The sequence below is a fragment of the Bos taurus genome, chromosome 16, assembly GCF_002263795.3.
Source record: "Bos taurus isolate L1 Dominette 01449 registration number 42190680 breed Hereford chromosome 16, ARS-UCD2.0, whole genome shotgun sequence".
NCBI lineage: Eukaryota > Metazoa > Chordata > Mammalia > Artiodactyla > Bovidae > Bos > Bos taurus.
The window spans coordinates 47,384,783-47,396,852 of record NC_037343.1 but is presented as its reverse complement, the minus strand read 5'-3'; the positions used below and the strand labels follow the sequence as shown (position 1 = coordinate 47,396,852).

Here is a 12,070-nt window from a genome sequence, read left to right as displayed (position 1 = left end):
AAAGCACAAAGTGTTGGGCCAGGTTTTATCACTGTCCAATTCTATACCTCTGTAGTCAGCAAAAACTCAATCAACTGATTCCAGTTAAAGCAATTTACAGCAAGTATCTGATAAATGTCATTTACCTGGGCACACATGGAGCTGTGCCATGAGCTTGAAGACTCAGTTCTCAGCACACACTTACTTGAAGGGGACACGGGTGGCTTCCTAAAAGACCGCCGCTCTGCCTTGGGGCTGCTTGCATTCGCTGTGGGTGTGCCTGGGTGTTCTTCAGGGCTCAGCGAGTACTGGAACTGGACCGTCCCTGACTCCACCTGCTTCACCTATGATGGACAACAAGAGAAGTGATGGCCATGCTCCCTCCATCAGCACTGTGTGGTCAGAATAATTCAACCAGGAACATCCCCCAGTCCTAAAACAATCAGTGTGGATTACCCTCAGCCAAGCGGAAATCAACAACATTGCTCCCGTCTGAATGCATTTTTACTTAACCTATGTTATGCTGACTTTTCCTATTTTGAGTTTAAACACATGTAACCACCACCAGCATCAGGTACAGAGCAGCCCCACCACCTAAAACGCTCACCCATCCTGCGCATACCCACATCCAACAATCACTGAACTGCTCTCCACCCCTGTCTTCGGTCCTACAAATGGGGACTCATGCTTCAGAACCCTTGAGACTGGCTTCTTTCAGTCCCTGGTAGGTGGATGAGAGTCATCTGTGCAGCAGTGTGTAAGCACAGCCGTTCTTTTTCATTACCAAGCAGTCTTCTATTGTACCATGTGCCTCAGCGTACTTATCCATTCACCCACTTAGAACATATGGGCTGTTTCCAGCTTGAGTGGTTATAAATAGAGCTGCTGGGAACACTGGTGTACATATTTCTGCATGGACATAAGTTTTCATTTCTCCATGTTTCATTTCTCTAAGAGTAGGATTGCTGGGTCATATGGTGCATGTATACTACACTTTACAGGAAACTGCTAATCTGTGACTTACTTCTGAACTCTGTATTCCATTCCATTAGTCTATATGCCAATGCTTTTACCAACAGCACTTCATCTTGATTACCATAGCTTTAATGAAAGTGTTGAAATTGTCTAGCATGAATCCTCCAACTTAACTGTTCTTTTCAAAATTGTTTTGACCCTTCTAATTCCTTTGCTTTTCTATATAAAGTTGAGAATCAGGGACTTCCCTGGTGGTCCAGTGGTTAAGACTCCACCTGCCAATGTGGAGGACAGGGGTTCAATCATCCCTGGTCCAGGAAGATCCCACATGCCAACAGGCAACTAAGTCCATGCACCACAACTGCTGAGCCCGCACCCTGAAACTAGAAAGTAGCCCGTGCTCACCGCAACTAGAGAAGACCCTCGTGCAGCAACGAAGACCCAGCGCAGCCAAAAATTAATTAAAGTTTAGAATCAGCTTGTCTCTATTAAAAAATCATGTACGGATTTTGATTGAAATTGTATTAGACCTATAGATCAATTTCGGGAGAATTTGTATCTTTATCATGTGAGTCTTCCAATCCATAAAGAAGACCCTCCATTATATTTAGGTCTTCTGTGATTCACTTAAGAGTAATCAATGAGAATAATGACATGCAGCAAAAGGAATGTTTTATCATTTTCGGCACACAGATCCTGTACATATTTTGTTAGATTTCATTGAGGTGGGGGGGTGCTTTGTAAATAATACTGCTTTTTAGATTTTGCTTCCCAACTGTATATATTTTGTTAGTATAAAGAAATGTGACTGACTTTCCATTTGACCTCCTGCTGTATACTACAATCTCCCTAAACTTACTGTTTATTCTGGGAGTTTTTGATAAATCCTTCAAGATTTCCTACACAGAAAATCATACTGTTTGCACATAAGAAGAGTTTTGTTCCTTCCTTTCCAATCTCTACGGTTTTTTTTTTAATTTTGTTTTATTCCTCTATTTTACCGGCTAGAACTTCCCACGCAATGTCAAATAAGATGCTGAATACTATGAGTGGGCATTCTTCACTTCTTCCTGACCTAAGAGGGAAAGCATTCAATTTTTCACCATTAAGCATGATGCTAGCTAAAGAATTTTTGTAGCTACTCTTGATCAAGCTGAGGAAGTTCCTCTTTATTCCTGTTTGCTCGGTTTCTGTCATAAATGGATGCTTTGCCTGCATCAGTTGTTATTATTCACATGGTTTTCCTTCTTTAGGCTGTTAGAGTGAATTACATTTTCCAATAGAAAATAGCCTTGCATCCCTGGAATAAGCCAGGGTGTATTATTGGTCACGGTGTATTCTTCTTCTATACTGTTGGATGGACTTCCCTGGTGGCTCAGATGGTAAAGCATCTGCCTACAATGTGGGAGACCTGGGTTCAATCCCTGGGTCAGGATGATCTCCTGGAGAAATGGCAACCCTGTCCAGCATTCTTGCCTGGAAAATCCCATGGATGGAGGAGCCTGGTGGGCTCCAAGTCCATGATGCAGCAAAGAGTCGGACTGACTGAGCGACTTCACTCACTCATACTGTTGGATTCAATTTACCAATATTTTGTTGAGCATTTTGCATCTGAGTTCACGAGGAATATGCATCCATGATTTTATTTTCGTATATTGTCTTTTTCTGATTTTGATATCAGGATAATGAAGGCCTTGTTACATAAATTTGGAATTGTTCCCACCTATCTTATTTTCAAGAAGAGAATCTATACAATTGGTATTGTTTTTCCTTTAAATGTTTAGTACAATTTATAGTGAATGAAAGTGAAAGCCACTCAGTAATGTCCAACTCTTTGAGACCCCATGGACTATGGCCTGCCAGGCTCCTCTGTCCATGGAATTCTCCAAGCAAGAATACTGGAGCGGGTTGCCATTCCCTTTTCCAGATCTTCACAACTCAGGGATTGAACCCAGGTCTCCCATGTTTCAGGTAGATTCTTTACCGTCTGAGCCACCAGGGAAGCCCTCTATATTATACATTATATGTGAACAGGCTGGGATATTTCTTTATTTAAAAAAAATTAATGACAAATCCATTATCTATAAAGTTATAGGACTACTCAAGTTATATACTTCATCTTGGGTAAGTTTTGATGGTTTGTTGTTTAAGACAAACTGGTTCATTTCATCTAAATTTTCAAATTTATAGTATTTCCCCTAACATCCTTCCCATACCTGTGTGGTCTGGAGTGGTTATCCTTTCTTCCATGCCTATTATTAGTCATTTGTGTTCTCTCTTTACTTGTTAGAGGCTTGTCAAAGAATCAGTTTTTTACTTCACTGGCTTTCTCTAGTTTTTCCTCTATTGTTTTTCTGTTTTCAGCTATATTGGTTTCTGCACTTATATTTATTATTGATTTTTCTTTTACTTGCCTTAGGTTTACTTTCTGCTTCTTTTTCTAGTTTCTAAAAGTGGATGATCAGATTATTGATTTGAGACCTTTTTCTGTTCTTATATAAGCACTTAATGCTATAAATTCCCTGTAAATACACTTGAGCTGCAACCTACAAATTTTGATATGTCATATTTTCACTTTTGTTCAGTTAAAAGTATCTTTTATATTTTCTTAAGGCTTCCTCTCTGACTTATGGATTATTTAAAAATGCATTAATTTCTAAGTGTTTATAGTTTTTTATGCTATCTTTGTTTTGGCTTCTAGTTTAATTCCATTGTGACCACAGAAAATACCTTGTGTAATTTAAATTCTTTTAAAATTACTAAAATTTGTTTTCTGATCCAGGCTATGGTCTTTCTTGGTAAATGTTCCATGTGCACTTGAAGAGAATATGAAGAGAATATATCCTGCCATTGTTGGGTGGACTGTTCTATGAAGGTCATTTAGATCCAGATGCTTCATAATATTGTTCAGTTCTATATACTGGTGATTTTCTATCAGTGTGCTTATAGTTTAATCTAAGAGGAGTGCTGAAATCTGCAAATGCAACTGTGAAGTTGTCTATTTCTTCTTTCCATTCTATTAGCTCTTTGCATTTTGAACCTCTGTGTTAGATACACACACTTTTGGGTTTATATGTCTTTGTGGTGAATTGACTCTTTTATCACAGGTGACATCCCCCTTAATTCCTGGAAATTTCCTTTTCTCTGAAGTCTACTTTGCCTGGTATTAATATAGGTACTCAAGTTTTCTTTTGATTCATGTTTGCACACAGTATTTTTCCATCCTTTTGCTTTTGAAGTGAGTTCTTGACAGACAGCACATAGTTGGACCTTGAGATTTTCATGTCAACTGAAAATTTCTGTCCTGAAGTTGGTGCGTTCAGACTATTTACATTTCATGTAATTATTGGTGGGTCTTGGTTCAGGACTGTCATTTTATTATGATTTGTTCCTTCTGTTTCTCATTCCTGTTTCCCTTTCCTGCCTTATTTTGAATTATTCCATTTTATCTATCTACTGGGTTTCTTACTATCTCTTGATAGCTTATTTTTAGTGACTGCTCTAGGGTTTACAATGTAAATAATTTTTTCACAATCTACTCAAAAATCTATATTTTATTATTTCAAGTGGAATGCAGAAATCTTATCGCCCTACAGGTCTCTTTATCTTCCCCTTTATAGTTATCTTAACCTCTTATACCTACATACCTTAAAAACCCTAACAGACACGGATATGATTTTTGTTTCAGCCATCAAACCCCTTTTAAAGAACTCAAAAGAAGGAGAATAGTGTATTCTATTCATCATTTTTGTTGCTCTTTCTTCATTCCTGATGTACCAAGTTTCCATCTGGTATAATTTCTCTTCTATCTAAAGAAATTCCTTTAGCAATTCTCTTAGAGCATCTCTACCTGCCAATGAACTCTCTGTTTTAGTTCATCTGAGGATGTCTTTATTTCACCTTCATTCCTGCAGGACGGTTGCTGGAATAGAATTCTGAGTTCTGGGGTCTTTCTGTTAGTGCTTTTAACATGTTGTTCCATTTCCTTCTGCCTCCATGGTTCCTGCAAGGAACCCACAATATTCAAACTATTGTTTCTCTATAAGTAATGCATCATGCTGTCTTCAAGACTTTGTCTTTTTCAGCAGCTTGATTGTGATGTGTCCGAGTGTGGATTTCTCTGCATTTATCTCTGGGTTTTGGACGTCTTCGTTCTGTAAGTTTAAGTCTTTTGCCGACTCTGAGGAGTTTTCAGCCATCATTTCTTCATTTTTTCCTGCACTGCACTCTTTCTCCCCCACCGGGGCTCTGATGACATGGGTGTTAGCCTTTGTGGCCCTACCCCACAGGTCCGAGGCTTCGTCCCCTCTCCTCCAATCAACGTTCTGTGGTTCAAGTTGAATAAATTCCACTGATTCATCTTCAAATACACTGATCCTTCTGTCATATCCATTCTGCTACTGAGTTCACCTACTGAGTACTTTATCTTGGCAATTTTATTTTTCAGTTCTAAACTTTCCATTTGCTTCTTCTTTAGCTACCTCTTTGCTGAGACTTTCTATCTTTCCCTTTGCTTCAAAAGTGTTTGTTCTTATTTATTGGATTATTTTTATAATGCCTGTTTTAAAGGCTTTGTCTGATAATTCCAACATTTGTGTCATCTCAGTATCACTGCCTGTTGAATGTTATTTCCCCTGCAAGTTGAGGTTTTCCTGGTCCTTTGTTTGTCAATTAAGTATACACTGTATCATAGACATTCTGAATATCACTTTATAAGATTCTCTTTTAAATATCACATTATAAGAATGTCTTTTAAAGTTTATGGAGAATGTTGATATTTTTGTTGGGTCAGAAATCAACCCAGCTGGGTTCAAGCCCCAGTTTCCAAGCAGCCTCCTGTGGTTGGTGGTTTCAACATCAGTCACATTCTCAAAGCCTGGGCAGGGCTCCTCAGTCCTCTCCTAGCCATGACGCATGCAGGGGCAACTCTGTCCACAGTCCATTTCTCAAAGACTGCCATACGCTGTTAGGTCAGAGTCAGGCACATGAAGCTGGGGGTTAACTTAGCATTTCTTAAACAACTTTCCAGGGGACTTTCCAAGATCCTCCCTCTCCAGACCCCCCTTGTTGCTGTTGTTGTTGTTGTTATTCAGTCACTAAATCACGTTCAACTCTTTGTAACCCCATGGACTGCAGCACACCAGGCTTCCCCGTCTTTCACTATCTCCCAGAGTCTGCTCAAATTCCTGTCCATTGAGTTGGTGATGCTATCTAACCATCTCATCCTATGCCACTCCCTTCTCCTTTTGCCCTCAATCTTTCCCAGCATCAGGGTCTTCTCCAATAAGTTGGCTCTTCACATCAGGTGGCCAAAGTATTAGAGCTTCAGCTTCAGCATCAGTCCTTCCCATGAACATTCAAGTTGATTTCCTTTAGGATTGACTGGTTTGGTCTCTTTGCAGTCCAAGGGACTCCAGATCCCACTAGTTCTTTTCAATTCTCAAGGGTTCCCCTTCCAATCCTCTGGTAAGACCCCACTGGGCTGCAAGCCTCTGGCAATGGTACCTGAATGCAAGGTCAAGCAGTGCAAGGAAGTGGGGAGAGGGCAGAGCATGGTTGCTTTTTCAGTGCAAGAGTGTATAAAAGAGCTTATGTTCTCATCTATCATTATTATAAGTCAGTATACAATTGATACTAAAACTGATAAACTAAGAAGTAGCAGTAAACATATATTATTTAGAAAACAAGGTAAATACGATACGTCACAGCTAAGAGTTGAAACTGGCTACCTGTGGAGATATTAACTTTTTTAAAGACAACTATTTGCTTGAGGGAAGAATACAGGAGCTGTTTAAGAAGGAAAACATAAACATAATACACTATTTACCTTCACAGTAAATAACACTGAAATAATCTTAATAACATAAACCCCAAAATTTACTTAGTAAAAAAATTATGGGATGTTTATAATATGTATCTTTTTTCTTTTGATTAATATCTGTCAGTCCTGTTCAACTGTAAATTCCACAGGATTAGAGAGTTTTCCTAGAATAGATGTAGGTGCTCAGTAAAATTCACTGAGTGAATGAATAAGATAAAGAATTGACTGGTGCCCAGGCAGAGACCAGGCTTACCTAGGAGTCCACACTTCTGATGTGGTATTGCACTGCTACATGAGATGAGAAACAAGAAGATGCAAAACAGCGCCTTTAGAAAGCAGGAGAATGAATAGAGTTTGTGATCAGTGGCAGTTTATTATTTTAGTTAATAATATCTGTTTACAGTAGCGGTCCTCAACTAGGGGCAGTTCTGCCCGCAGAACACATTAAGCCATGTCTATGAACATCTGGGCTATACATGGACATCACCAGATGGTCAATACCAAAATCAGACTGATTATATTCTTTGCAGCCAAAGATGGAGAAGCTCTATACAGTCAGCAAAAACAAGACTGGGAGCTGACTGTGGCTCAGATCATGAACTCTTTACTGTCAAATTCAGACTTAAATTGAAGAAAGTAGGGAAAAACACTAGACCATTCAGGTATGACCTAAATCAAATCCCTTATGATTATACAGTGGAAGTGAGAAATAGATTTAAGGGACTAGATCTGATAGATAGAGTGCCTGATGAACTATGGACTGAGGTTCGTGACACTGTACAAGAGACAGGAATCAAGACCATCCCCATGGAAAAGAAATGCAAAAAAGCAAAATGGCTGTCTGGGGAGGCCTTACAAATAGCTGAGAAAAGAAGAGAAGCGAAAAGCAAAGGAGAAAAGGAAAGATATAAGCATCTGAATGCAGAGTTCCAAAGAATAGCAAGAAGAGATAAGAAAGCCTTCCTCAGCGATCAATGCAAAGAAATAGAGGAAAACAACAGAATGGGAAAGACTAGAGTTCTCTTCAAGAAAATTAGAGATACCAAGCGAACATTTCATGCAAAGATGGGCTCGATAAAGGACAGAAATGGACCTAACAGAAGCAGAAGATATTAAGAAGAGGTGGCAAGAATACACAGAAGAACTGTGTATTCACGATGTGTGATTATCTGGGTCTAGTGTGATCACTCACCTAGAGCCAGACATCCTAGAATGTGAAGTCAAGTGGGGCTTAGAAAGCATCACTAAGAACAAAGCTAGTGGAGGTGATGGAATTCCAGTGGATCTATTTCAAATCCTAAAAGATGATGCTGTGAAAGTGCTGCACTCAATATGCCAGCAAATTTGGAAAACTCAGCAATGGCCACAGGACTGGAAAAGGTCCAGTTTTCATTCCAATCCCAAAGAAAGGCAATGCCAAAAAATGCTCAAACTCAGCAGTGGCCACAGGACTGGAAAAGGTCAGTTTTCATTCCAATCCCAAAGAAAGGCAATGCCAAAAAATGCTCAAACTACCGCACAATTGCACTCATCTCACACGCTAGTAAAGTAATGCTCAAAATTCTCCAAGCTAGGCTTCAGCAATACATGAACTGCGAACTTACAGATGTTCAAGCTGGTTTTAGGAAAGGCAGAGGAACCAGAGATCAAACTGCCAACATCGGCTGGATCATCAAAAAAGCAAGAGAGTTCCAGCAAAACATCTATTTCTGCTTTATTGACTATGCCAAAGCCTTTGACTGTGTGGATCACAATAAACTGTGGAAAATTCTGAAAGAGATGGGAACACCAGACCACCTGATCTGCCTCTTGAGAAACCTATATGCAGGTCAGGGAGCAACAGTTAGAACTGGACATGGAACAACAGACTGGTTCCAAATAGGAAAAGGAGTACATCAAGGCTGTATATTGTCACCCTGCTTATTTAATTTCTATGCAGAGTACATCATAAGAAACTCTGGGCTGGAAGAAGCACACGCTGGAATCAAGATTGCTGGGAGAAATATCAATAACCTCAGATATGCAGATGACACCACCCTTATGGCAGAAAGTGAAGAGGAACTCAAAAGCCTCTTGATGAAAGTGAAAGAGGAGAGTGAAAAAGTTGGCTTAAAGCTCAACATTCAGAAAACGAAGATCATGGCATCTGGTCCCATCACTTCATGGGAAATAGATGGGGAAACAGTGGAAACAGTGTCAGAATTTATTTTGGGGGGCTCCAAAATCACAGCAGATGGTGATTGCAGCCATGAAATTAAAAGACGCTTACTCCTTGGAAGGAAAGTTATGACCAACCTAGATAGCATATTCAAAAGCAGAGACATTACTTTGCCAACAAAGGTCCGTCTAGTCAAGGCTATGGTTTTTCCAGTGGTCATATATGGATGTGACAGTTGGACTGTGAAGAAAGCTGAGGGCCAAAGAATTTTGAACTGTAGTGTTGGAGAAAACTCTTGAGAGTCCTGTGGACTGCAAGGAGATCCAACCAGTCCATTCTAAAGAAGATCAGTCCTGGGTGTTCTTTGGAAGGAATGATGCTAAAGCTGAAACTCCAGTACTTTGGCCACCTCATCCAAAGAGCTGACTCATTGGAAAAGACTCTGATGCTGGGAGGGATTGGGGGCAGGAGGAAAAGGGGATGACAGAGGATGAGATGGCTGGATGGCATCACTGGACTTGATGGATGTGAGTTTGAGTGAACTCCAGGAGTTGGTGATGGACAGGGAGGCCTGGTATGCTGCAATTCATGGGGTCGCAAAGAGTCAGACACGACTGAGTGAGTGACTGAACTGAACTGAACTGAACTGGGGTGGGGGTGTGCTACTGCCTCTAAGGAGTGGAGGCCAGCAATGCAGTTCAACATCCTCCAGGGTAGTGCCTGGGACAGACCCACAGCAAAGAACAGTCTGGCCCCAAATGCTGACAGTGCTGAGTGGAGAAACCCTGATTAGAAGTGATATTCCTCATGGAAGATGATGGTATTTGATACATTTGTGACCTTGAGATAGTCCAACCTTCACAACACTTATGTTCCAATATAGTTTACACACTTAAAAAGCAAAGGAAATGTAGTGGACATGAGAAGGCTAAAAGTAAACAGAATAAGGATTTATTTACAAAGGTACATACACAGCAAGAAGAATGAGAATATGGCAGTAGCTTCAGGATTTCTAATAGCAAGTTTATAATAAGGGCTGAAACCAGACCATGTGGGAATGCAGCAAAATGTAGTCCTGTAATGAGGGACATTCCTTATAATAAGAGAAGCTGCATGATCAGCTGCTCGCTGATTCAGGTCCCCAAGGCATAATCCACATCATAAATAATAACACTGAATATGATGCTTGTCACTGGAGTCAGCGCATGAATGACATACTGAAATAACAGGTATGGTCCTTTACCCAAGAAAAATGAGCCAATTGAGTCCTAGAAGGCTCCCATTTGATCTGCTGAGACAGGATAGGTGTATCTCAGGAATGTCAGCAGAAGAATAAAACACATACCCAGGCAGAAATCCTGCAATGACCCATTAGTGTCAGAAGGACCCAGAAGTCAGCCAGAGCAGGGGTGTCACACAGCATCTGTGTCCTGGGGTCCCTGCTCCCCACCCTGCAGGACTGCCAACAGGCCAGGGGAGCACTTGGGGTGAGACCCACACACAAACATGCCTCCACGGGCCCACTTCTGTTTGCTTTCTACAGTGGGGATCAGAGAAAGCTTCATTTCAAAATGGATTTATATAAGTTCTGCTGTGGTCCCTCCCCTCTGGACACAGCTAGAGAGAGTCGAGGTCAAGTGAACATAAGTGATGAGCCACAAAGACCAGCCAGGGGGATGCCAACTGCCCAGCTCGCACTCCAGCCTTGTGCACACAAGACGCAGCCCCCAGTGTACAAACATTAAAAGAGGGCTTGTTTATAAGGGAACCCTCCTTGACTGCTGGTGGGAATGAAAGTTGACGGAGCCACTGTGGAAAACAGTACAGAGGTGCCTCAGAAAGCTAAAAATAGAATTATTATATGATCCAGCACTTCCACTCCTGGGCAAACATATGGAAAAAGCTATAATTCAAAAAGATACATGTATCCCTATGTTCGTAGCAGCACTAGTCACAATAGCCCGGACATAGAAACAACCTAAATGTCCAACCATAGAGGTGTGGATAAAGATGCTGCGGCACATATACACAGAGGAACACTACTCAGCCTTGAAAAAGAATGAAATAACACCATTTGCTACAACATGGATGCGACTAGAGAGTATCATACTAAGTGAAGGAAGACAGAAAGAGTAAGACAAATACCATATGATATCGCTTATATGTAGCATCTAAAATATGACACAAATGAAGTTATCTATGAAAGAGAATCACAAAACATAGAGAAGACTTGTGATTGGTGGGGGATGGGGGAGGGAAGGATTGGGAGTTTAGGGTTAGCAGATGCGAACTGATCCATATAAAATGGATAAACAACAAGGTCCTACTGAATAGCACAGGGAACTATACTCAATGCTGCTGCTGTTGCTAAGTCACTTCAGTCGTGTCCGACTCTGTGCGACCCCATAGACGGCAGCCCACCAGGCTCCCCCGTCCCTGGGATTCTCCCAGCAAGAACACTGGAGTGGGTTGCCATTTCCTTCTCCAATGCATGAAAGTGAAAAGTGAAAGCGAAGTTGCTCAGCCGTGTCTGACTTCTAGCAACCCCATGGACTGCAGCCTACCAGGCTCCTCTGGCCATGGGATTTTCCAGGCAAGAGTACTGGAGTAGGGTGCCATTGCCTTCTCCGACTATATTCAATATTCTGTGATAAACCATAGTGGAAAAGAATATGCAAAAGAATGTATATATGTGTGTAACCAAGTCACTTTGCTGTATGGCAGTAATTAATACAACACTGTACTTAAACTATATTTCAATAAAAAATAATTTTTTAAAAAGAGGGCATTTTAAAAAGCACAGAAGTGATCTCGTGGCTCTCTGTGTAAAAATAAGAGAAACAGGCCACCTTGAGAAATGGCTACATAAGCAGGGGCATAATAAGACCCCAGAAAAACCACCACCTCCAGGGAGGTCAAAGTGAAAGTGAAGTCGCTCAGTCGTGTCCAACTCTTAGTGACCCGTGGACTGTAGCCCACCAGGCTTCTCCATCCATGGGATTCTCCGGGCAAGAATACTGGAGTGGACTGCCATTTCCTTCTCCAGCGGATCTTCCCAACCCAGGGATCGAACCCAGGTCTCCAGCATTGCAGGCAGAAGCTTTAACCTCTGAGCCACCAGGGAAGCCCACAAAACT

The 12,070-nt window shown here is 41.1% G+C and overlaps 1 protein-coding gene across 10 annotated transcripts in view; it reads right to left on the bottom strand.

The window, feature by feature from the left end:
• NPHP4 (nephrocystin 4) overlaps positions 1-12,070 on the bottom strand; it is a 138,538-nt gene that overhangs the window by 67,054 nt on the left and 59,414 nt on the right. For all 10 annotated transcript variants that reach the window (XR_001502085.3, XM_059875745.1, XM_005217171.5 and 7 more), the window contains one exon: positions 185-323. Coding sequence is in view for 9 of the 10 variants with exons in the window: in XM_059875745.1 (XP_059731728.1) it covers positions 185-323 (139 nt within the window). In the remaining variant the exon portion in view is untranslated. The remainder of the gene's footprint in view (positions 1-184; positions 324-12,070) is intronic.